Source organism: Syngnathus scovelli, chromosome 4 (genome assembly GCF_024217435.2).
Source record: "Syngnathus scovelli strain Florida chromosome 4, RoL_Ssco_1.2, whole genome shotgun sequence".
Taxonomy (NCBI): Eukaryota; Metazoa; Chordata; class Actinopteri; order Syngnathiformes; family Syngnathidae; genus Syngnathus; species Syngnathus scovelli.
In genome coordinates, this window is record NC_090850.1 from 9,403,240 (window position 1) to 9,430,545 (window position 27,306).

Sequence of the window (27,306 nt, forward strand, 5' to 3'; positions counted from 1 at the left end):
CTGCACCTCAGGGAAGAAATCCGCGGTGCACAGGAAGTGACGAAAGTTTTCCGGTTGGCCCCGTCGGTTGTTTTGCTAAACTAGCATGCTATCATGAATTAACACGGAAGTCAACATTTCATTTGTTGAACGTCTTGGTAAGTAAAACACGCATCGACGCAGTCTACACTTAATTAGACAATTGTGATATTTTTTCTTGTTGGTAGCTTTATTTTAAGATGACTTTAGTAAGCTAATGTAACTAGCTATATTTTCTACGTCAGCTTTCAGATTCATAATCATGTCTAAAATCTAACATAATAAAATAGTCAATTGTGTGATATCTGTATTGCCATATCCATACATAACGTGTTTTTTCGTAGCGCTTTATGTAAAAGAATATAAAGAATACAAGCAGGCGCGATCGTCTCACAGTAAGGAGTGACAAAATGTATAGGAGTAAACTTGTATTATAAAATGTATTATCAAGTTATGTATGTGTGTATCCGCCACAAAATGGTTTTCCAAAGTGAGCATTCAACTACAGGTATAAGCCACTAATAATGACGTAGAGCAGGTCCTACTTTTAAATATCACGACTTGGACATTTGTTCAAAAAGCAATCCGAAGATCAATTGACAAAACTCGGGGAAAAGCAGGTTAGATGGCTTTCTGGGTGTGCCTGGAGAACTAGTACTGTACAATAGACTACAGATTGATGACATGATTATTTGAAGGCGTTTTCACAAACCTTTATTTAGCAGCACACGTAATGTATATTTGTCACTGTCATTACAGAGGCTGGGCAGACAGTCAGGAGGCAGCCATGTATGCATCTGGCAAATACAGCTCCCGGGGACCTCCTCTGATCCCGCGGATGAAAATCAAGCATCGTATATACTATATCACACTCTTTTCCGTGGTGTTGCTTGGCCTCATTGCCACTGGGATGTTTCAGTTCTGGCCTCACTCCTTTGAGTCCACAGCTGAGTTGACCGTAGACAAACACAGTGCTCAAGATGCTCCTCTGGTGCGCCTCCAAGTCTCCAGTCCTATTCCTGAGAGGGGAGACCTTGGCTGTCGCATGCACACTTGTTTTGATGTGTATAAATGTGGCTACAACCCTAAGAACCGAATTAAGGTATAATCCCTGAGAAACACATCCACCCCACATTTATATGACTCAATCTTGCTCTTATGTTTTTCTTGTTTAGGTTTACATCTACCCGCTGCAGAGATATGTTGATGAACTTGGAGTTCCCATCAGCAGCACTGGACTTTCTCGAGAATATAATGACCTTCTCAGTGCCATTTCGGACAGTGACTTTTACACTGATGATGTCAACAGGGCTTGTCTTTTTATCCCATCGACTGATGTCCTGAATCAGAACTCCCTGCGAATCAAAGAGACTGCCCAAGCTTTGGCAATGCTACCCAGGTAAATGTCTCGTAATTAAATTCTTCTGAATCAAAATCATCTTTACTGGGCAAGTTGTGATGGTATGAAATGTGCCGAGGCTTCAGGGCGTGTTTCGAGCATTTCAAATAAACCCTCAATTCGGAGCACATGTTGTTGGTCTCGGATTGTATTGTTACTCCTTAACACTCAAGACCCCGTTTGGTTTTGCGGGTGTTGTCAGCGTTTGTTTTGAGCTTCAATGACTTGGCAGTTCGAGAGTCACTCAAACGTTGGCAGCCATGACAGCTGCTCCTTTTGCTGTTCCTCTTGCTATGTCATCGTCGTCATCTTCTTCGTTGCCCTCGACGTCATCTTCTCTTTATCGAAAGGATTACAGTTGAAATAAGACAAGGCAAACTTGAAGATTGTGATTAATTAGTATCGTATAGCATTCAAAGCCCACTGTCCAGTGCTATTGGATAAAATCAACCTTCTCCTTTCTTTCAAGCAAGGAAGTGTTTCGTATTTAACTTGGGCCATGCTCCAAGAGCAACACTCAAATGTTTTTGTCTTGATAGGACAGTAACACTTGCATTTAATTGTTTTGTGAATCAATTAATTTGATTTTCTCTTTTAACTTGATAATGTAAATCTATCATTGCATCAAGTAGTCTTTTTATGTTTTTATTATTTATGTATTTTTTAAGGTGGAACAAGGGGATGAATCATCTCCTTTTTAACATGCTGCCAGGGGGCCCACCAGACTACAACACTGCTTTGGATGTACCCAGAGACAGGTAGCTTGTTCAGAAACAATCTTTCTTTTTTATAAATGTATAATCATATTTTCAGCAGCACTGGTAGAAGACAAAATGAAAACAATAAACCTTTACTTAAGCATTTGTCATGAACAAACAAAGCAATTTGTGAGTTAGAGGGAAAAGCAAAGTGCATGTTGGGAGGTGCAACATAAGCAAAAAAGTTAAATGTGTTTTTATGTTGAGCGGAAGGGGGGGGGTCATCCTCGGATGACCTCCTACTTCAGTCAAGATATTGTGTTTGAAAACAGACATCTTATAAATGGACCGTGAGGTAGGTGGCACAGCGCCCCAAAAATGATTGATTGTGTGGACCTCGACATTTTGGCTAGATCACACGGTCGAAGCAGAACACACATGTAAAAAATTATTTCCAGGAGGTGAATTATATATTTACAAATAGCTACAAATAGATATCCGCTACATTAAAGGGATGGTTGGTGGTTTAATGTGAGACGATGAACAATATCTTTAGATGTAAGGAATATCCTGAGCTCATCCAGAGTCCATTTGGCATGAAACTTTATTGGAACCAGGTGTAGACGGACTTCAGTGCATTGCCTTTGCATTTTGAGTTGAATGGAATACCAAAAGTACTTCATCACTCAAAGTTGCACTTGGCCATAAATCATGTAAGGGATAGTAACCTAAAGAGCAATTTTGCAGGCATTTTGTTAGTAAGTTCTGTTAAAATCCTTTGTGTTTTTTTTTTTCAAGTGTTCCAGTCAAGACTGATTGGTCTTTTTTTTTTCAGAGCGCTCTTGGCTGGAGGGGGTTTCTCCACATGGACGTACAGACAAGGTTACGACATCAGCATCCCAGTTTACAGCCCCCTCTCTGCTGATGTTGAGCTACCCGAGAGACAGCCTGGGTGAGGTCATTGCAACCGTACGCAGTGCCTCAGTTTACGGTTCTCTTCGTGAAATATATGCAGTTGTTCAGTATGATTCAAAGATCAAGCTAATCATTGGATGCAAGAACAGGAAAAATGACCAGAAAATCTAACGCCTTAATGCAAAATGATTTGGGTTCGTGGATAACCATGAACATGAGCACTCCGAGTACCTATATTGACACATGGCTTAAACATTTTAGTGAATAAACCCTGCCATGAGGTAAAGTTTTCATCTTGAGCCAATGTGGGGCAGTTGTGTGATGTAGTTGCGATAAATCATTCTCAGAGTCTGGTCTTCATTCCTCCAGGCCTCGCCGCTACTTCATCCTGTCATCTCAGACAGCCATTCACCGTGAATATCGGGCTGAACTTGAACGCCTGAAGGAAGAAAATGGCGAGGCTCTACTCCTTCTGGACAAGTGTAGCAACCTCTCTCAGGGAGCTACCTCTGCTCGAAAGCGTTGTCACAAGGGACAGGTGTTTGACTACCCGCAGATCCTGCAGGTAAATACAGCTGCATGCAAAGATTTTAAGATGAAAGTTGTCAATGTGAAACACGGTGATGATGCTTGTCCAATGTCTGCAGGAATCCTCCTTTTGTGTGGTGTTGAGGGGCGCACGCTTAGGTCAGGCTACTCTCAGTGATGTGCTGCAAGCTGGTTGCGTCCCTGTCATCCTTGCTGACTCCTACATCCTCCCTTTTTCTGAAGTTCTTGACTGGAAAAGGTCAGATTAATTCAGACCATCTTCCATTAACCATGAAAGAACTTGACTCAACTCACTTACGTCGTGTCGGTTATCTGGCACAGAGCATCGGTGGTTATCCCAGAGGAGAAGCTCTCCGAGATGTACACCATTTTGAAGAGTATTCCGCACAGACAAGTGGAGGAGATGCAGAGACAGGTAACTGTCACAGTGGTTTTTGACATATTTGCTTTCTATTTAGCTGCATTTTCACAGAGTAAGGGAAAATGAAAACTCAAGACAGGCAGTGTGTCATACTAGTGATAGGCATCTGCTTTAGCGAATGGACGCAAACAACTTTGAACTTAAGCTGGCGCTAACACAACACGAGGTGACCTGCCTCGTTTAACAGGTTCTTACCTATGCCACTGACGGTGACTACGCTCACTGTCACTTCGCCGTACCATCACCATGAGTTTAAAGCTATTAAAAAATGACTCACTGCATATTGTTGCTTTAAATACCAAAGCAGAAAGTCTGACTGATATTAGTACCACATTTTCAGTTTAATTCTTCTTGTCCACACAAATGAATAGCAGACATCTGATCTAATGTCTCCATTCGTATCCACCACAATAAACAAGAGATTTGCTGCTCTTCATTCCCTCATGTCAACTTTGATCCATTCACCAATTACACCAGAAACTACTGGTACTCTTTTTAATAGTATGGGCCGTGTGAGTTGGGTGTCAAAATATATCTAAAAAAATCTGAAACATGGCAAGATTTTGCTGTCCAAGGCCCATGTTAACTGAGAATAACTCAATAAACTGTCACCTGTCAAACGCATAAAAACAACCTTTTTTCCCCCCAACTGCAAATATCTGTTCTAACTTGCATAGCAGCTTCCATCTGAAGCGTCTGTTAATTGGATATGTGAAATCCTCAGTGCTTTCTCCAGTTTCTTAACGAAACAGTGTACATCTTAATTCCAATGCAAAGGAATTGCTAGTCATATTTTAAATTCCATTTTGGGCATTGTTATGGTTGCAGTTTATCAATTTTACCAGCAGAGGGCTCACAAGTCTCGGGACTGAAGCTGTTATTAGATTTGTCGAAGCTACATGGAAATGTATTTACATTTTTGGACAAATTTTTCTTATTCAATAGCACCGGAAAATGTGCCTAAATGTTTGACACATAGGTTTTTACTTTTTAAATTATGTAATATTAGGAAACAATTTAATAGAAGTTGTTTACACTTCATTTGTATTGGTGACCAAAATTGCTTTTCTTTGGAAAGATTCATTATCATCTTGTGGTTAGTTGTTGTCAGTCATCAGTTGTCATGTATGTAGGAATAGGCAAAATATATCATTTCAAGCCAATACCGGTAAATTCTTGTTCCTCGCGACAGATGCCTATCACTTAATTTTAAAAAATTTTGAGTTAACTTTAATTTGTGCGCATCAGAAATGGAAGCTGTTTGATTGAAAACAGATTTTCTTTTTAAATCAAAATGTCAATTTTTAAATACGCTGAGTTGGAACAAAAGAAATGAGTGTATTTAGGCATTAGACCACAGGTAAAAGTCAAGTGTTAATTAATGTGTAGCACAACATTATTCCCAGTGAGCAGCTGACATGCGGTTTGGCTGCTGTTTTTGATTAAGTAAGTCCAAATCACTAATGATTGCCTGGTTCTCGCCACGGCTCACTCAGTGGCTAGCAGATCTGCGCTATAGGTGCAGTCATCTGTCACATACTTGACAAGTAGACTTAAACAAAGACTTCTGTACTCCCAACTGTTTCTGCTCATGACTTTGACCTCTTCTCTAATGATTTAAATGGTTAAAGAGAGGGGGCTCTTGAACTTCGTGCTTTGGTTCGCTACTACCCGTAACTCTTTATTAACAATGTTTGCAATGAGTTTTGTGCGTGTGTGCGTGTGTGTGTGTGTGTGTGTGTGTGTGCGTGTGTGTGTGTGTGTGTGCGTGTGTGCGTGTGTGTGTGTGTGTGTGTGTGTGTGTGTGTGTGTGTTTGTGTGTGTGTGTGTGTTTGCATGCGCATCTTAATTCATGAATTTCTTTTTATTAATCATTATGATTTATCGACTGTTCAATGTTCTAAATAAGGAAGAAAAGGTAAGTTGTTTATTAAATGTTGCAATTGTGTGTGTGTGTGTGTGGGGGGGGGGTCTTTTTCATTCCAGCACGTAAAATTTGTGCAGCAATGGGGGAGCTGGAGGGCTGAGGGTCATTCCCTCAGGCCAGCACAGTTTTCTTACATCCTCCTCCCAGTTAGAAAAGAAAACTTTCATCACCAGCTGATTTATGAAGTGTTGGGATTCCCCCAGGAGATTTGAAAGTCTTTTTGGATTTTCCTCGCCAGTCTTTAAAAGTAAAAGATGTATTTAACATGTTAAATGATACAGCACCATACTCACATGGTGACCAGATAAAATTAGCCATCTTTATTTAACACTGAGACAACAAAGACAAACCTTGACCTCTTTTAATAGTAACTGCAACTTCAGTGTTGGTCAAGAATCTGCAAAATCAATAGGATTTTTTTGCTGAGGTAATGCCAAAATTTAATTGAAATTGTTATCACTCAAATTCCGACCCTTAATTACACTCTTAAAATGCTGGGTTAAAAACAACCCAATTTTGGTTGAAAAGTCGGACCGACCCAAGAAGTTGAAAAGTCGGACCGACCCAAGAAGTTGGGTCGAACTGATCCTTTTTTCTTTTTGTTTGTACAAAACAGCCCAACACCTTTTTTTGTACGCCTTTTTAATTTAGTGTATGCACAATTGAACAGATATACAATTATATGAATATAAGAATATCTGTTATAATTGTTATTGATTAATCATCAGTTCATGTTTAGTATTAAATGGAAATATTAAAACAGTATTCCTGTAATTCCACTGGCAATTATTTTGACATTTCTATAGTGCTATAAAATCACCATATTTGGTCAGTACTACTTCTAGATAACAAGGCATTCTTTTATATTTAGCACTAAAGCACAGCTTTTTAATAGTAGAACAGAAAGACTAATAGTCATTCTTTTTCTCTTTTTCTTAATTTAGCTTCAGTATAATATTGGCTGGAATCCCGCACACTGATTTATCTATGACAACAACATTCTAGTTTCAGGCTCTCCCTGTCAACATCAACATATTTAAAAGTGAAATGATCTGAGGCAATTAGCCAAAAATTCGGTTTTAAAGGATATTTGATCCACAAGGCTTTAGGTAGTAGCTAGGGTCAAAGGTCTGTTGGTATATCTTCATTGGTATTTATAACCATGGAAGGTGAACGTTAAGAGGCCATTGGAGTCGTGTAGTTAATTTTGACAACATGGCTGTTGACATCCCAATGTCGTAGAATGCATTTCTCAAATTGCAGAGGCTGTCCAGTCCACATGTAACATATTGTTTTATGAAACCGCATATCGGTTTGCATTAACATTGTAATGAGATTTATGACTCGCTGACTTGTTAATGTTGTTGTTGTGAAAGCAAAACAGTGCAAAGTAACACCACTAATTGAAGTAGATATATCATATAATTCATGGTTCCGTCGCCTTTATTTTAGCACAAGTCTGACCTATAAAAGTATAATATTAAAAGTATATTATTGATGGATAATAATTTTTGTTTATTATAATACACATTAATTTATTGCTTGCCTTTCTTTAAAAATGCAGGGGAAGAGGACCTTAAAAACTTGTAATCGGAAAAAAATGTTCACCCTTTGGTTTTTTTCCTTCGTCATGTGCAAACTACTGTACCATGTAATGAGTTGTATATATATGTATTTGATTTGAGGAGAAAAAACATCTATGCAATTGGGATACCACTAGTGATCTTTTTGTCATAAAATTTGAAGCGTTCCGTTTTTGTTTGCAGGCACGCTGGTTCTGGGAAGCCTATTTCAGCTCCATGAAGGCCATTGGTTTGACTACGCTCCAGATCATCAATGACCGCATCTACCCATATGCCGCAAATACATATGAGCAGTGGAACAATCCAACTGTTGTGGTATGTAACTGTGCAATCTTGATGTTTACATGCATTGTGATAAGATGGGCCTAAATGTAAATATTGATTCAAGCAAAGAATGTGGATTTTATTTTTTTCAAGCACATTTTCCGTGCTATAACTAGACTACTTGATTCATTACAGATTTTTTTTTTTTCCATGCTCATTTTGAAACAGTGACTGCAATATTTGCTAAGACACTCCAAAGCTGTAAGATGGCGGAGCATTTCCTGTGCTCAGCCCTCATCAACTCACTTTGCTGATTTTCTGTTTTCTCCCCCAAAAATTGTTTTCTAGTGAAAATATTCTTTGTCAGTTTCCTTGTATGCTTTAGATCACTGTCATGCCGAAAGCTCAAATGTCTTGTCGGCGTTCTTCCAGATACTTAATTTTTAGTGCCCAACTACTCTGATGTTTGAAGTCTTCTGAGCCAAAATTACTCCATTGTGAGTTGTGACTCAAGACCCAGTTTTAGAAAAATTGCCCCAACATGACACTTCTGTCACCATGCATCACTTTACATACGGTCTCATATTTTCGTAATCTGCCGTGAATGAAATAGATAAATTCAAACTCGAGCTCATCTAACCATAGGACACACACACACACACACACACACACACACACACACACACACACACACACACACACACACACGCACACGCTTGTGTAAGAGAGTGTTTTTGAAATAAAACCAAGAGATTTTTTTTCTTTGTAGAATGAAGAATAGAAATCATTGTCACATGTGGTAAACAGTTAGTGCTTGCCAAAAATATTCTGATGACTTTAATGTTGCTGTAGGCCTCTTGGCAGCATCTCTGTCCGATTTTCTTTGGCTTTTCATCATTTTAGAGGAGCTTCTCGGCCATGTCACTGTTGTTCTTCCATTTGTTTTTGATGGTTTACGTTGACTTTGAACCTTGATACCTACAGCCAAAGTCTTTAAACTTGGTGCATCCTGAGGAAATTTTTTGACATTCCGTTTTTTTTTTTTTGTTTCCTTGGGGTTTCTTTTTCTCCTCTTACTTTGTTTCTTTCTTTTCATTTCTCTTCTATCTCTTCTTCTTCTTCAAGTTTTGATCTGGACTGTAGAATTTCAAACTCACCCTTTTCCACCCAAATTATAGCAGACTCGCTGGGCTCTATCAGAAGTCAGGAATCAATCAAGCATAAAAATCTTCCACTAACTATGTTTTTATGTTCGTGAATTTGAGTAAATATGTTTTGGCATATTAATTATATGGAGCTTTATTATTATGTTAGTTTGTCAAAACAGTAAATTTAAAAAATATTTATATGTAAACATGTTTGCGCATTAAAGAAAATCTGCTTCTCCATATGGGTAAATAACAGGAAGAAAATATAAATTATGTCTCAATTACCTAGATTATCTAGACTAGATTTTAATAATATGGCGCTTTATTATTATGTCAGTTTGTCAAAACAGTAAATTTGAAAAATATTTATATGTAAATATTTGCACATTAAAAAAATCAGCTTCTCTATATCGTTAAATAATATGGAAAAAAATATGGATTATATCTAGATTACTACTGATTTTTTATTATTTTATTTTAAATTATGAACACGGAAAATTAAGAACACAGGATAATACATCAACTTGGGAGGGGGGGAGGCCAAGTGGGAACTTTCAGCAAATTAAACAAGAAACAATAAATCTGATCATAACATAATTGATATAACATAGGTTATACCTGCTTACACATGCAGATGGATCACAGTTGATCGCTTCTGTGAACCAGCTAAGGGCCATTGGACTACATTCTGCATCATACATACACTGTTATATTTATTTTGTACCACACAAGCAGTGCATTAGACTTTGATATACACCTAAGTCTAAGCAGTGGTGCTAAATGAAGGGGATGCCTGTATTGTGGTGGGAGAAAAAGTTCTTGTATGTCTGAGGCAGTCTGTTTGTGAATGATAGGGTGGGTTCTTAGCATTCATGTGGTCATGAAAGTTTGTGGCTGCGCACATCTTGGCAATGCAGCCATATCTTTGTCTTAAGTCAGCACAGAGAGTCATGAATGTGAGAAAACGTGTGCGTTTTTCTCAGTGCTTAGAACCAAGTCTATCAGGTGTACAGGACTGTGCTGTTCACATAACTTTCTATGGAATTATTAGTTGTTCAGTAGAGAATTGCTGCCTTTGCATGACATTTGCCCTTTATTTTCCACTTCATTCGGAACCCCAACCCGAGTCCAACTTAGAGGTTAATTGTCTGGACGTAAAGATTTTTGGTCGATCCAGTCAGAGATTGGAGGTGAAGTGTTTCAGGGATCAATTCCGTGAGTAAATGGTGAGAAGAACTTGAACAGAACACAAAATAAATCAGCCAGAGCTCCCACCCCCTCACCTCATGTAGTCTTTTAGGCTGGTAATTGAAAGCACATTTTCCAGAATTACTGGTGCTGTTATGCTGGGTTTTCAGAATGAAGGACAGGCTGCTTTTTGTTTGGGACTTGTGAGTAAAGGGTTTACTTTTAAGGCCGAGGCCTCTCAGACTTTAAGATGTTTTGGTCTATACAACGGTGTTTTGGCTATCAATTAAGCCGTGGAGTAAATTGAGACTTTTTCCGCATTGATAACCATCTCAAAAGTGAGGAGTGCACGTTTTGGTTTGCTGTTAGTTTTTCATAAAAATTATTCTGCCTTATATTGATTTGTAGATGAATGCTGAAAGCAAGCCAAACAATAAAAAAAAAATTAAAAAAATACTGCCATAATACTGACACTGCGCCCGCCATATGTTAAGACCTTTTGTCCAAACCTTCTTGCTTTTTGAGCATAAGGCCTACTTTCTCTGTTGGGTAGCTCGAGGTTAGCCGAAAATGTTTCGAAAAAGAGCTAGTATCCTCTCAATAATGTAGTTTGTCTCATTTAATGTGAAAATCAATTTCTAAGATTTAAAAAAAAAAAAAAACATGAATCAGGAAAGACTATTCAGCTGTTACGTCTGTCTGAAGTTGTTAATCTATATTTATTTAGTTTGACGAATGACTTAAGTGTTTTTGTATTAAATGTGTGTGTTGTATATGTGTTACTTTAATTGTCTCTCACTCTATTTGCTTGACAATGTGAGAACAACCACAGGGAAGTTTCCACTCGCCAGCAAAGGGAATTTTTACTGGTGCATGGGTAACGGATGTTGTATAAAAGGTTTGTGGCTGTCTTTGACTTGGCTTAATGTTGTGGAAGGTCCCATATTATCGTAGAATCAAACTTTATATGGACTTCAAGAATGCCACAGATTTATTGTCCTTTTTTGACAAATTTTCACTGCAACTGAGGCGGAACACTTTCAGTTTGATGTGATCCCTGTCTTTGTTGGAATATCATATAAATTTGTATTGTTGGACAATGTAACTTTCCGTGTCAAAGTGATGTTTATGATAATGATCTGTTTTTGGTAACTTGGAAAGCTCACCTGTTGGGGTCAGTGAAAGTCCCACATTTTATAGGCCATTTTAATGGGGAGCAATGAAAGACAACTTTGAAGGTCGTCCGACAGTTGTCGTTAACTACCTGGCAAACTCACTTCACTTGATTTCCACATGTCAACATCATCTCATTTCTTGCGTCCCGTTCTCGGCCCGAACACTCGAGCACCACAAAGCGTGTAGATATTTAAGAGGGGACAGTCAGCCTTGTTGTAAATTCATATCTAGTCTTCACGTCATGATCTCTTGCTTCTGTAAGGTTTATATGATGGACTGGGCCAATGCTCTTTGCCCAGCCTGTTAGCCCTCATGAGACATTGTTGCGTGCTCAGAGAATCCATCATTTGAAACCTGTTACAATTGAGCCTTGCCGTGCGTGTTACACTATAGGAGCTTTTGCTGCCAAATATGTTTACAAATGTGTGTTAACTGTGTTGCTTGTATGTGTCTTTGCCTTTTGTCTCATCCAGAAGTGGTCCAGTGTAAACAGTCCCTTATTCTTGCCACTTATCCCACCAAGAGCACCTGGGTTCACAGCAGTGGTGCTGACCTACGATCGAGTCGAGAGCCTTTTCCGAGTCATCACAGAAATTTCAAAAGTTCCTAGCTTGGCTAAGTTGCTGGTGGTTTGGAACAATCAGAACAAGAGTCCTCCTGAGGGTGAGTGTATTCACGTTAGGTTACAGTACAGAAATGTGTATGAACAAGTAAACTGCTTGCCACGTTTACCATATCAGCGCGAATGTCACGTTTCATGCGGACACCTAATATAATGTTAATATCTGAGCCAAGCCTGAAAAGCCACACCATAGCTGAGCCTTGGTTTATAATGAGCGGTCCGATCAAATTTGTTTATTTGCTGTGACGTATCCTTCGTGCACAACATCCCTCTTATACAGCGGAAGATGCACGGAGGGACCATCGTTTGTTTACATTCAGCCTTAAATCACTTTTGAATAACCAGAACCACATAGAGCCGTTAACACACGTGCAACTGACAGTGCCAGTACCAAATGCAATTGGTCCATTGGTGTCCTGCGGGCCTGCTAATGACGTCAAGCTTTCCTGAGAATCAGAGTTTTTGCATTTCTTCGGCCAAACTGGCATCAATGTCTCATTTGGGCCAGGCTGCAAGATTGTATGTTTATAATGTGAAATATTTCTGAATGAAACGTGTTTATGTTTTCACTCTGTAAAAACATGAATACGATTCCCAGAACTACACAAAACACTGACGTAATAGGCCACCACTGGCAGCAATGTAATTTATTTATTTTTTTTTTTTTTTTTATCTAGTAACTCAAAACATAGAAATACAACAGCCAGGAAATGACAAACATAGTGCCAAAGAAATATTTAACAGAAAAAAAGTGCGACCTCAGCAGCAGGCGCCCAGGACCCTGGTACTAAATTGCAAGCATTTATTTAAAAAAATGTTTGTTTGTTTTCCAAACATCAGGTCCGCTCTTCGACGATTTATTTCATTTCGTTGTCAGTTTGCTTAGATTTCCCCTGCCTTGGAAATGTACTTAAATTTCCTTGATGACACTTTAACCATACTTAATCGCTGGCATAGCAATGAGTCTGGATTTCATGGCTGATCTAAGTCAGCAGCAGACTGCTGTATTTGTCATTTTTCACCAGAAACTCATGATTTCTTCCACCTCTAATGTTTGTTAGCGTGGCAGTACAAATAGCAAAGTAGCATTAAGCTGTCTTACTCTCCTATTGGCACCATTTCTGATCTTGACCAGAAATCAAATCAACCGTGAGTTGACTAATACTGTATAATGAAGTAGTGAGAAGACTTTGAAGTGCTTTCTCGTGGCTGCGTGTTTCCTTTTCATCAGAGGCGTCAGCGGCGCCTGGCTGGAGTGGCGTGACCCATTAGAAGTAATGAGGGGACTCTCAGGTCTCAAGTACATGGGAAGTTTAATGGCTTGAGTGTTGAAATTACTTTACACGGATTTGTTATTTTCGGATATTTCACCTATTCTATACAAGAAATTAGCTTCTTATTCTGTACGATAAGATAGGATTCCTATCCTGTTATTAAGTCAAACATATACTGTTACTATTTTCAGAATTAGGCGTCAAATCCGATTTTTTGTTATTTTTATTTTTTTATTAACAATACCTACTCAAATTGAGCATTTACATTCTGGTTCAGGAAAACTTTTATTTCTGGAGATACAATGACTTGGAAGATAAAGAGAGAACAAAATTGCCAATTTAGGTAATATGACTCATTTTCACAAATTAGAGATATGACATTGGCATATGGGAATTTTTATGAGATTTGAACGCAAATTCCTCTTCTAATGTCTAATGCTAATTACCGATAGCCGGGCAATAAACTTTTCATTGCAAACCTTAAGCTGGCAAAGTATCTAAAACAAACAGATTAAATATCCATTCGTCCAGCCATTATCCATTTTGGAATTCTTTGTGTTGTGTGTTTACTTTCACAGTGAACTCCAACTAGTGTGTCACATCTTAACGCACACAGTGAACTCCAACTAGTGTGTCATTAAACATCTTAAAGCTTGCACTCTTTGAGCACAGTTGTAATGAGCAATATATAAATAAAAAACACACTCGCTAATTGCTTAAAAGCAGTTAGAGCAAAATTGTACCCGTGCTGAGTTCTGACGAGGCCTATTGATGGGTCTCTACATAGAAGATGCTGCAGTAAAATGTCATGTCTGTGTGGTTAACACCAAGAAAGCTCATCTGCTATGTTTCAGGATCAACGTTTGTGCAAGTGTTGCATTCAAATCTGTACAGTGATATTTGTGCGTGAACGTGTCGAGGCTGGTGCGTCATTATCATAGACTATTAAGGTTCATGGCATTAACACAGACACTGTTCTCTTCCGTAAAAGTGATTTTATTAGATAATTATTGTTACCAAATGAGTCTTTGTTTTTTTCCTTGTCAGAATCTCTTTGGCCTAAGGTTGGCGTGCCTCTCAAAGTTGTGCGCACCAAAGAGAACAAGCTGAGTAACCGTTTTTTCCCCTACGATGAAATTGAGACTGAAGCGGTGTTGGCCATCGATGATGACATCATCATGTTGACATCTGATGAACTGCAGTTTGGCTATGAGGTGAGCAAGTTCCAAACAACCTACACCAATTGTTTCCCATGTTTCTACTGACCTCCGTAAGAGCCAGGAACTACTTCCTGGTGATCTCAGGCATTAAAGTTACCGGAGAAGATTGGAGTCATATAACAAGGCTTTGACTGCCCGCTGCTTGTGTTTGATGAGTGAGGAATGATGACGGGCTCAGAGCCTACAAATGTCCCCTGCCCTCACCTGTCTGCATTTAGAAGCAATTTCATAAAATTGTAGCCAGTTTAAGGAGAATTACACGGAATTAGAAGCAGCACAGTAAAAGAGTTGACACTCACTGGCTATAAGTTTCAAGCATAATAGTTTAGTTCATTATAAAGCCACTCAATATTGCTACACTTATATTCAGCCTTACACCAGTTTTCCTTGCCCTTTGCCTTTCTGTTAAAAACCTGGTTCCCACTTAGCGGTACAATTTACTTAAGCTTGCCACAATACAATTTAGAACAAAGAATCCTGATTTGGTTAGAACTATTTAAATGTTGATGTTATTGTCTTTGTAATCAGTCTAACAAAACAAACTTAAAATTCCAGCACTGAAACAACATGGCATAGTGCTGGCATAAACTACGAACATAAATATTTTTGACTGACTGTGTTGTATAGTTGACCTCTAAGGAAGGAAGTACCTAGTATTTGTAGCCTTCAGACTCTAAATGATTATGTCTATCCTAATATTCATACTTGACTAAGTCGTCCTTCAATCTTTGTTGATTTGAGCTTCTGTCCTGACTACTCCAACAGGTATGGAGGGAGTTCCCTGACAGGCTTGTGGGTTATCCAGGCCGACTGCACTTGTGGGACCATGAAATGGGAAAGTGGAAGTACGAGTCAGAATGGACCAATGAGGTCTCCATGGTTCTAACGGGCGCTGCCTTTTATCATAAGGTAGTTTCCACTTTTACTCAAACTTTTGTTTTAGCATCGTAATGAAAATGATGATAGAAATGCTGACGCGTATGTAACTTGTTTTGGGAAGGATGTTTTTCATTTTAACTGGCGACTAAATGACATTTGGTTGGAGTAGGGGGAGCAGTTGAAGGTTATAAGGCAAGATTACGTTGATGGATGAGCAGAACGTTGCAGGTCGGGCAAGGTTATCACACCTCCTATCAGCTGACGGAGTTGCTGCTTCGAAGCAAAGTCTAATGCAGCGACGCCCACCTATGTACTCTTGGGTCATCCGGTGACCACTTTTTTCTTTTTAATCGGCATTTTCATGGGCCTCTTTTTGTTGCAGTACTTCAACTACCTGTACACATACAAGATGCCTGGAGACATCAAGAACTGGGTTGACGCACACATGAACTGTGAAGATATTGCCATGAACTTTCTTGTGGCCAACATTACTGGCAAAGCCCCCATTAAGGTACATTCATCTCATCAGCTAGTTTGGGGGCTCTTAGCTCATAAAAAAAGTGGGGTGGAAGTGAAGACAGACAGAGCGGACCGACATCTCTGGGTCCCATCAGTTGTCACCCCGACACTTCACTGCATGGCCTCCCTCATTCAGGTGTAGGGCCCCAAGTCCTTTCTTAACCTCCCTTATCAGCGGCAGGGTCAAACTCCCCCTCGAAGCTTACAGAAACACTCGCATACTGCTACCAAATCACAATATGCACGCACCCAACCTACGCCTTCACCCTGTCGCACCATGTCTCACACGGCTTCTTAGTGTCTTTCACTGCAAACACAAATCCACTGGCCGAGGCCAAGCTGTACATCATCGCTGCTCAGGCAACGCTCTTCCCACTGCACATGCATTCAGGCTTGTTTCAACAGGCAGGACCGATTGTTAGCTAGAAACTCGATTGACATTTGGGGGTGTGATTTTGTTTAGGTGACTCCCAGGAAGAAGTTCAAGTGTCCTGAGTGTACAGCCATCGATGGACTGTCCCTGGATCAGACTCATATGGTGGAGAGGTAATGCAATTAGCCAACTCTGAATTGAATGCTCATTTGTTTGATTGTATGGACACAACAATGAGCCGCCGCAAATTTGCATTAGCCAATTTACTTTTTTATTGGGGGGGGGGGGCACGTCTTTTGTTATTCGCAGAAAAACAAAATTACCCATTTGCTCTTTTTATGCTCATGCTATCATTACTTAGCCCTGTATATATACAGTCAGTTTATTTTGGTTCCATCTTGTTGCCAAGGACCATGTTAAAGTAAATTGAGGAGCTTGACAGCATTTCTCATCCAAATCCATTCACTACATGAGACGAGATCTGAGGTGGACCACCTTTCCCCAGGCGCTGACATGATGACTGAGGGTGTCTTCCTGCAGCTCTTCTTCTGATTAAATACACATCTACATTACCTTATTTTTTATTGTGTGTTAAACATTGCCCACTCGACATCCATTGCAGCCTGGTCGTCCGAGAAGGGGTATCCTCCCATTTGCGGTCTCTTCTCAAGATTTCGCATTTTTCCCCAGTTTGGGATTTGTGAGTTTTTCCTTCCCCTCCCGAGGGTTAAGATCTGGAGATGTCAGGAATAATTGTCAACTGTAGCCATGTAAAGCCCTTTGAGAAGTTTTTGTGATTAAGGGCTATATAAATAAATTTGACTTGATTTGACTACAAGTTCAACTTTGAAGAAACATATACCAAATTGCATCACATGCACACTTGCAATCCAAATGTTTTTGTTTTCCTCACTAGATCGGAGTGCATCAACAAGTTTGCATCAGTTTTCGGCACCATGCCTCTGAAGGTGGTGGAGCACCGGGCCGACCCAGTTCTCTACAAAGACGACTTCCCAGAGAAGCTCAAGAGCTTCCCCAACATCGGCAGCCTCTGACCCGCATGTCATCTGCATTTAGAGCTCACCACAGCGTCAGCAGAGATGCACTTGACTTTTCTGACATCATGTCTTGTTGACCTGCACTCTGATTTTATGTTCCCCTCACCGCTTTTACATTAATTTAAATGAATTGCTTTTGGGTTGGGTTTTTTTCTAATGTGTTAAAATCATGACTAATGTGAGATCTTTGACTGATCTCTTGTTAATATGGGATCATTTATGAATTTCCAAGAATGATTTGTAGAGCTATTTGATTTTCCACATTTTACATGTTGAAACAATTTGGTGGGTTGGGAAGTAAAAAAAAAAATGTCATTTTTTGCCGATAGTTAATTTTTCTGTTAGCTTCATGCAGATAAGACAAGTTACCAGACTAAACTGCTTTTAAAAATCTAGTATGTTGAGCTACTAGGTTTTTTTTTTTGTGCATGTGATGTCAAATTGGTCGTGTGTTCATCACTAGTCCCACGTTTATTACAGGCGTTATGTCCCCAAAATGCCAATAGGCAAAAACCGTGAAGTAGAAGTCAACTTTTTCTTTTTCATCCCGTCCCAACGCCACTTATTCTGTTCAGGTTTGCGGGGGGTGCTGAAGCCTATCCCCGCTCACTATGGTCAAAGGCGGCCCACACCCTGAACTAGTCGCCACTCAGTTGCAGGGCATACATAGACACCTATTGTTCAGACAAACGAAAACCCTCAAAAGAGTGAAGTCTCAATATCTGAACCGCAATGAGCAAGGTAACACTGAATACAGTATGGACATGTTCTGAACTGGTGTATAATTGTTGATGCAATGTTATTTATCTGGTTGAGTTTTGTGTCTGAATGTCCTTTTATATCCTTTATTCATTAGATGTTACAGATTTTATTATGTTACTGTTGCCTTGCAATGTTTGGTTTTGATATCCGTGAGGTCATTGGTGCGTATTCTAACTTTGTATTATAAAATAAAATGAAAACTCCCAAAACAAGTCAGCTTAAGTTATCTCCCCATTCTTCTCCATTGTGTATGTAATTGTTGAAAAACTAGGCATATTTTATTTATATTTTAATATCTGCCTGTACTTGGAATCTGTGAAAGACCAAATCAGCCTTCATGACATTGTCCCCGCCCTCGCCGCCACAGCCTGTCACCTGTTGTTAATATAGGCTGCCTAATCCGCCCTGTTCAATGTCAGCAGTTCAAAAGACTGCACTACGTATTTTTGTCATCTTCATTTCGGATCATGCTCTTGCCAGCTGTGCAACCTCATTTCATGACTTGTGTCCCTTCAAAGTACTGAAAGGATCTTGGGATGAGACAGTATTTGGTGTATTGAAACAAAATGCAGGTATACAATGTTATCCACCAGCACTTTCAAGATTCGGGGATTTCCTCAACACTGGAGAAAAAAGAGAGTGGGAATTGAGCATTATTCTAAACTTCTTTTTTGCCGTTTATTCTTATGCAGTTATTGCAAAGTGTATTAAATGTTCCATTTGCAGATCACCTCTTAAAAAAAGAAGTACAATAACTTATTGACCTTTAATCACACAAAAACATCACACATCTTGCTTGCAATGATGGCTTAAAAGCCATCAATTCCTATAGAAGGGGAACCAACACAAATACTTGATAAGCAAAAAAGACCGGATCATCTCCAAGACTCCTGCACACATGAAAACAAGTTATAACACAAATACTCCTGTACTGATTGAATGACTTCAGTAGTATTTGAAAAGGAGACTAAGTGGGGGCATGGTATTACCCATCAACTCATGTTCTATATTCCCTTTTGGGGTATACGTGTTGATCCACCATAAACAGGATGATTGCAAACATGAGTATGCATTAAAACATAACCTTATGTCCACATTGTTTGTGGATGCTGTGCAGCCCAAAGACAGTCGGGTGTGTCTGTCCTGACACAAGATCCCGCTGGCTCCCCAGGGCTCAGTGTTAATTAAAAATATTTCCTGGGTTGGCTGCGCCTCGACCCTGAGCCAGAGAACTCTGTGATGGCTCTGCAGATTTGGACCTGTGGACACGTTGTGCAAAGGGCCAAGCGAAGAGCATCGGCGTGAGGGGAGTTGGGGGGGGATCTTTGAAAGCAGAGACATGACAGCTGAGGGGGAAGCATGTGTGAGGCATGTTTGTTTTGCATTTAGCCCCTGAGCACAGCTGTGTGCACTGTCCTTTTCCCAGAACACCGGAACACAGCAGAAAGCCTCTCCGCCCAAGCCCTCAGCAAGCGAAGGGGGCCCCCATGTCCACATATCCAAGCCAATCCTCTCACTTTTGATATATGGACTATACAGTCCGGATTATGTCCTGCATATGCCTTGGATTTGGACCAAGGGGTAAAACTGGATGTGATTTGAACAAGTCCGGTGTGACGTGCTCTGCTGACAGATTATAGCCTGCACTACACTTCTTTCACCTGCCGAGAATGTGGTTCCTATTTCGGCAATTTTCAACGGTTACTGTGCCCAAAGCTCTTCAACAAGGTATCGGCGTCATGCGATCTTTGCGAACAAAGGAACATAACCTGACATTGTGTCAGTGATTTAGGAGCGCAAACGTTATCTGCTATTTCTGTCCTCAGGCATCTGGGGGAATAATAAGACTTCCCACAGTGGACTTGAAGCATCTGTATTAGATGGATGTAAACAAGCATAGAGGAGACTTGGAAGGGAGCTGCTCTGAACTGAAAGCTAAGATGCATACTTAAATGTCTTTGTTGTGGAAGAACCTGATTCTTCAAGAGGGGCGCAACAAAGCTCAGTTTCTGTGCATTGCTGTCCAATGACATCAAAAAAAAAAAAAGTAGTAGAAAGCAACATAACATTTAAGGCCATGCTTGTATTACAACTCTTTAAAGGGAAACTCAACCCCCAAACTTTCTTTGCTGTAATATTTCCTATGAAGTCCCATTAGTCTCTTAAATTTATGTTGCTATGTTGTGATTGATGTCACTCTGTGCGACAAGTATGTACGTTTCCTGACACCGTTGATGGTTAAAATATAGAAAAAAGAAAAAAAAAACTAAAATAATATAGAACAAAACCAAGTGAATGAGGCCCCACCGTCCAACGCAACATATTTGTTCCTGTAGCTTGATGGTTTTATAAGATGATAATCTCTGAAATCCACACTTGTTTAAAAACATTCAAAATCATACACGAGGGAGCTGTTGTTGCTACTGTTTTAAATTAAATCTGAAATTTAGCCTGTCTAGATACTTGATTTTGAAGCAAATTTTAAATAGTGAAGTAAGAATAAAAGAGCACCCGAACTCACTGAAAGCACTGTACAAACAAACCTTCCTGTATTTTAGCAAAATAAGTGCATGAAGTAGTTAAAAAAACAAAACAAAAAACACCAATACTGCACTCTAACGGCACAGAGTTGTCTCCCACTCCACAAAGTCCACTTCAAGTCATTCTGAATAATTGCTTCATCATTTGCATTTGTCAGCAGCCTTCATGAAGGTAGTCACTGTTGCCTGTAGATTTTTATTTGTGTGCCTTCAGCCCACTCCAGGCTGGCTCGGACATCAACAGGGAGATAAAGATCGTCCCCTTTGGCTTTGACACATCATGAGGCCCAAGATATGGCTGCACTGTGCTCTTTAGCCTTCATACGCAGAGAGGCGATACTCGAGGACTTGCGGTCAGGGTCCATGTTGAGATCATACGCGTTGAGCCCCGTAGCCATGCCGGGAGATCCTCCGAACAGGCTGCCCATGTGAGCTTGGCCCATGTGACCTCCGGGGCTGGGAACACCCAGGAACTCGGACACCCCGCTGGCTGAGTGGGGGTGAGGGGTCATGCATGGGGTCACCGTGTCACAGGGCACCACGCAGCCTGGCACAGGTGACGCTGCGCTGCTGCCGCTAATCCAGGATGGGTTCTGAATCTGAAGCAAAAAGAAATAAAACATATACTATGCTACAGTTATGAGATCCAATAATCCTGGACTGGTAAAACAGTGCACATGGCCCAGAAGTTACATTTAGAAACTTTAGTATAATATCTGTTTCCTGGAATTTAATTGAGTGTTTCCTTTATTTTGTCAAATATCTTTAGTCTGTACTGCTTCTGTTACATTTTAGGATATTCTTCTGATTGTATTTTGAGAATCAACAATAAACTTAATAAACTAACTTAAACTTAATAAACTTAATAAACTAACTTAACTTAATGTTGTGAGTAAATAAAGTGTACAACTAAAAACACAACACCAAAGCCATAAATGTATTTAAATGAGAAAATATATGGCCTTAACGCAGCATGACATTCGCAACCATATAATCATATATCAGGACTATCTTAACCCCAGGGCCACTTGTAAAATAATTATTCAATTATTCTGATGAATGAATGAATGAATGAATGAATGAATGAATGAATTTATAAATGTATCCACATTTAATGTTACACTACCTGTGCGTAACTCTCAGGACGTGTCAGCAGAGGCAGCTCGTAAGTTGTGGAGAAGTGCGTTCGAACCTGCTGCATTTGACCAAAACGCTCCCTCTTTCTCCATTTGGCCCGCCGGTTCTGGAACCACACCTGAGCAGAAGATGCATGTTCATTTGATAGATCTTCACATTCCCAAGCACTAAACGCTTTCTGAAAATGCATCATCTTTATAGAACATCTGGTAACTTAGATCATTTTCAATTGGACAAAGAAAAGGGCAAAAATGAATAGATAGAAAAAAAACATACATACTATGTATTTGCGTACTTATCACACATATTAATATACTGATTAAGCAGCAGGGCAAATCGATGGAGTACTGATTAGAGCAGTGTTTCCCAACCAGTGTGCCGCGGCACACTGGTGTGCCGTGAGAGATGTTCAGCTGTGCCGTGGGAAATTGTCCAACATTAAATACCGAGCGCATTTTAAACAGGATCGCCAAACCACAGGTCAGTTAGCGCAAGGCCTGGTCAGGCACTTGCTAATCGTGCATGCGTGGCAAATCGGAGAATCTTGAGATTTCATGTTGTGACATCGGCACATACTCAGTTCATGTGTGTGTTGCTGTTAGTGTTGGCTCGTGAGTGAACAATTCGTTCAAAAGAAAGATTTTGTTTTCAGTGAACTAGAGTGAACGAATCACTTTTTTCAGTTCATATGACGTCAACCAGTAGGTGCCGGTAAGGCGCATAGAAGCTGGTGCCACCTCGCCGTAAATCAAAACAAAGAAGAAAATGACGTAACTTCCCGTTCATGAACGAGTTGTGAATTGCATTTCCCGTTCACCAACTGAACGGATCTGTGAGTGAACGAGTCAGTGAGTGAGTGATTTGCATTTCCAGTTCATCGCGTGAACACGGATCAGTGAGAGAACGAATCCTGACTTTCCCGTTCTCGAACGAGTTAATGGGTGAACTGCCTTCCCGTGCATCAACGGATCAGTCAGTGAATGTGTTGCGTCTCCTGGCAAGAACTATGTAAGCCAGAATGTAGATTTACGATTTGCCAAGAAAAGAAAGAACCACTCACTGAAACACCACTTCTTTTATGCATGTTTTCTCCAAGCTAATGGCTAACTTTATTGCATGAAGGGATGCGCTGTTATGCAACAACGGGGAGATTATGCTTCTCTTTGGGTAATCTTGATTTTATAACACTTGTAGTAGTTTTAAAATAACGTGTATGCATATATACGCCTAAATATTGTTATCCAATATATCTACTGCAATTTCACATTCGATTGCTGGTTTTAAATTTACTTTTATTAATATTATTTTTATAATCATTTATGTTAAAACTTGTCTGGTGTTTTTATTCCTTGTTTTTATATTCGCCAATTAAAACATAAAAATCAGACATTTGGTTAACTGATAATATCGTATAAGGATATGACAAGCGGCTCGGTGGCGCACTGGGTAACACCTGCGCCTCACAGTTAGGAGGGTGCGGGTTCGATTCCACCTCCGGCCCTCCCTGTGCGGAGTTTGCATGTTCTCCCCGAGCCCGCGTGGGTTTTCTCCGGGCACTCCGGTTTCCTCCCACATCCCAAAAACATGCTTGGTAGGCTGAATGATCACTCCAAATTGTCTCTAGGTGTGAGTGCGAGTGCGAATGGTTGTTTGTCTCTGTGGCTGGCAACCGGTTCAGGGTGTCCCCCGCCTACTGCCCGATGACGGATGGGATAGGCTCCAGCACGCCCGCGACCCCCGTGGTCAACCCCATAAGCGGTTCAGAAAATGGATGGATGGATGGATGGATGGATGGATGGATGGATGGATGGATGGATGGATGGATGGATGGATGGATGGATGGATGGATGGATGGATGGATATGACAACATGTGTAGGTACACCTCATGGACACTTCAATAAGTACACTAAACGAGGTAAAAAAAAAAAAAAAAGAATAAATAAATAGAGGGTTAACTGCACAATAAACGCACATTCAACCATTTTCTCGCACCTGGGATCGAACTAAGCTCTTACCAAGCAAGAGCCCGTGTCAGTAACCAGTCAGCTGTTTTGACATGTCAGATTGCGGTCGTATGCATTGTTTTGTACGAGTGATGTGCATCACAAGAGTTCAACGAGCCAACAACTACTGAACTGTAACGATAAAAAACATATACAAGTTGCTACACGAAATAAAATATATCAAATAACTATAACATAAATACATTTTTCAAACCTTGTGTCACTCCAAATCATTAAATCCTTCAAACGTGGGGCCCTTCGTCATCGTTGTCATCCCGTGATAGAATCCTTTGTCCTTATGTAAACAACCGCCGCGCTGCTAACGTCACTTGCAGGTCAAATGACAGTAATCCCTTGCTACATCGCTGTTCGTTTATCGCGCTTTTACTACATCACGGATTTTTGAATTTTGAAAATTTGTGAAAAAATTCACATATAAGTCGCTCCTGAGTATAAGTCGCCCCCCCACCCAAACTATGGAAAAAAAACGCGACTTATAGTCCGAAAATTACGATACTACAAGTGTTATAAAATCAAGATTACCCAAAGAGAAGCATAATCTCCCCGTTGTTGCATAATGGCGCATCCCTTCATGCAATAAAGTTAGCCATTAGCTTGGAGAAAACGTGCATAAAAGAAGTGGTGTTTCGGTGAGTGGTTCTTTCTTTCCTTGGCAAATCGTAAATCTACATTCTGGCTTATGGTTCACGCCAGGAGACGCAACACATTCACTGACTGATCCGTTGATGCACGGGAAGGCAGTTCACCAATTAACTCGTTCGCGAACGCGAAAGTCAGGATTCGTTCCCTCACTGATCCGTGTTCACGCGATGAACTGAAAATGCAAATCACTCACTCACTGACTCGTTCACTCACAGATCCGTTCAGTTGGTGAACGGGAAATGCAATTCACGACTCGTTCGTGAACGGGAAGTTACGATATTTTCTTCTTCGTTTTGATTTACGGCGAGGTAGCACCAGCTTCAATGCGATTTACTGGCACTTAATGGTTGAAGTCATATGCACTGAAAAAAGAACGAATCACTTTAGGAAGTTATTCGTTCACTAGCCCTAACCCTTGTATTTATATTCGTCAATCAAAACATAAAAATCTGACATTTGGTTAACTGCTTTATATGACAATATATATATATATATATATATATATATATATATATATATATATATATATATATATATATATATATATATATATATATATATATATATATATGTGTGTGTGTGTGTGTGTGTGTGTGTGTGTGTTTTACGTTTTTATGAGTTGGTGTCCCCCAAAACAACAAATGTCGGCATAACGTTTTTTTTTTAATCAACCTTTTATTCAGACACATTCGGAATAATAACACCATCAACTATAACCCAACAAATCCAAAATTAAAACATCAATGTCGGCATAACGTGTGTTGGCTAGTATAGCAGCAGTGCTGTCTGTCACTCACTCGTGAATCTTCGCGAACAACTAATCAGCAGCGAGCGATAGATGGAGGAGGGACTTTACGAGTCAGTGACGTAATTTCCCGTCCACGGACGAGACGAGTCAGTGACGCAACTTTCTGTTCAGTGCGTGGGTGTGTGTGTGTGTGGGGGGGGGGGGGGGTGACGACGATTCGTTGAACGATATGTATTAACGAATCTTTTGAATGAACTGATTCTAAAGATTCAGTTCACTTAAAAGAACTGGAATGCACATCACTAGTTGCTGTGTGCTTTTACTAACAGTGACTCTCTGACGGCTGTGGTGCGTTTTCCGTCGGATGGAAATCAGAGCATGTAGTTCAACGGGAGAACCTGGATTGTTCATTTTTCACCAACGTAAAATACACAGTCCTCGACTTGATAGCCACTCAGACGCTGTCAGAACAGCAGAGCGTCTTTAAAAGTAACTTTGTTCTTAATGTCGCAATATTTTATAGAGCTAGTCTAAAACAGTAACATAGCCATATTGATTCTTTTGGATTTTGATCACAATCACTTTCAATAGTTTATTCCTTACACTGTCTAAAACATTTTTTCAAAAACTGTCACTTTTACGATTTAAAGAATATTTATTTTTATTCAATTATTCGACTCTCCATACATATATAGGAATAGAACTTTACGTCTTTTGTTGTAATATAACTGATTTTAACATAGAAGCTGGTGTAACACTTAACAGATTTTTGTTGGTGGTGTGCCTCGAGATCTTTTCCAATGAAAAGGTGTGCCGTGAATGAAAAAAGGTGGGGTAAACACTGGTTTAGAGGTTGCATGTTTCCCGTGCTTCGGTCCACACTGCAAAAACATTCATGTTGGGTTCATTGGAGACTCTTGTGTGTGTGACTGGTTGTTTGTTCCATCTCAAAGTCAACTGGGATAAGCACCAGCTCCCCCGCAAACTTAATGAGGGTAAGTAGATTGAGAATGGATGGACGGAAGGACAGACGGACGGAAGGAGGGATGGACGATATTGGTTTAAAAATTAAAAATAAATGAATAAGCTTCAACTCTTCATCCTCTTTCAAAAGCTGTTGGCATTTTAGTGTACTGTACATTTACAGTTCAATCATAATATATGTTTTTATGAAAAGCTTGGCTCCAAGCAGTTCTGCCAGGAAATGCATTTATTTTTTTATCAATAACAAGTAGCTTGGAAAATGCAGGCAAGAATGTTATGCGGGTTTCCTAAACAACCTTCACTTCTACAACAAAATGTAAACAGATCTCTCTCAGTTCACCTTTGCTTATTTGCAATGTGACAAGCGCTGAGTGCCTCATGTTTCCTGTAATCATATTTGACGTTTGGACTTAAAACTGCCGTGTAATGAAAGCATCAGTGTGCTGCGTGACATCACACCGGCTGAAGGCGTGCCACGTACAGCGCCACCGCCAGATTGATTAGCGCACAAAGTGTTGGGCCCCATGTGAGCTTCTTGAGTTTCACCCATCGGCTCTTTGCATATGTACACTGTGCTAAGATTAGGAGGCAATAATGAGAACATTGAAAGGTGAGATGGCATTGCAACATAGCTTTGTTTGCATTTTCCTTTTTAATTTCCTGTAGCCCAAAGCTCCCTGGCGGTCAGATACCGGCGCTGCATAAATTACAGAAGCAGAGCAGATGTCTTCCTCTGTTCTTTCTTACTCAGTGCAACAACTACTCCAGGACTAGTTTGAACCTTTTTCTTCACGTGAGATGATTCACATCCCAACACTGAGTGTCCCAATCTGGTGGTTATTATGAAGAGAGAATGTATTTGCATGTTGCACACACTGTGTCGTGACAGTAATTGGTAAAGACCTTGACAGCTTAAGTAGCTGCCGGACTTTCAATGAGGCTTTATTTATGTTCCAGTCCGAGAGAGTGAGCGAGCAGAGAAATGCCAAACAGGTCCCAGCAGGAGAGCTGTACGGGCCCAGGAACACTTTGAAGTGTGAGAGCAGCTTGGAGGATTGATAACCCGCCTCTGCTGTCACTCATGTCAGCTGAAAAGAAATCTGAGGCTGAGCCTGGCTTCACTTTTCCAACACCCTCAAAGCACCGTTAATATGACGGAAACACTTTGGACCAGTGTTGTGGTTCGTTAAATGCAGGCTCATGCGCGCATGAAACGGTCAGCCTTAACAAAGATGAC

General features: G+C 40.2%; 2 protein-coding genes across 2 annotated transcripts in view; one reads left to right on the forward strand and one right to left on the reverse strand.

Annotated features, from left to right (window-relative positions):
* ext2 (exostosin glycosyltransferase 2) lies at positions 1-18,205 on the forward strand. The gene is made up of 15 exons (XM_049717726.2): positions 1-137; positions 778-1,120; positions 1,194-1,417; positions 2,086-2,175; positions 2,951-3,067; positions 3,400-3,595; positions 3,678-3,817; positions 3,901-3,994; positions 7,694-7,825; positions 11,760-11,949; positions 14,230-14,396; positions 15,168-15,311; positions 15,664-15,792; positions 16,264-16,346; positions 17,090-18,205. The coding sequence occupies exons 2-15, from the start codon at positions 806-808 to the stop codon at positions 17,226-17,228; spliced, it is 2,160 nt and encodes a 719-aa protein (XP_049573683.1). The 5' UTR covers positions 1-137; positions 778-805; the 3' UTR covers positions 17,229-18,205.
* Positions 17,395-27,306, reverse strand: part of LOC125967050 (homeobox protein aristaless-like 4) — a 22,194-nt gene continuing 12,282 nt past the window's right edge. Inside the window, exons 3-4 of the mRNA XM_049717738.2 lie at positions 21,660-21,788; positions 17,395-21,132 (exon numbers count right to left, since the gene is read on the reverse strand). Coding sequence (XP_049573695.1) covers positions 20,812-21,132; positions 21,660-21,788 — 450 coding nt within the window. The 3' untranslated portion in view covers positions 17,395-20,811. The remainder of the gene's footprint in view (positions 21,133-21,659; positions 21,789-27,306) is intronic.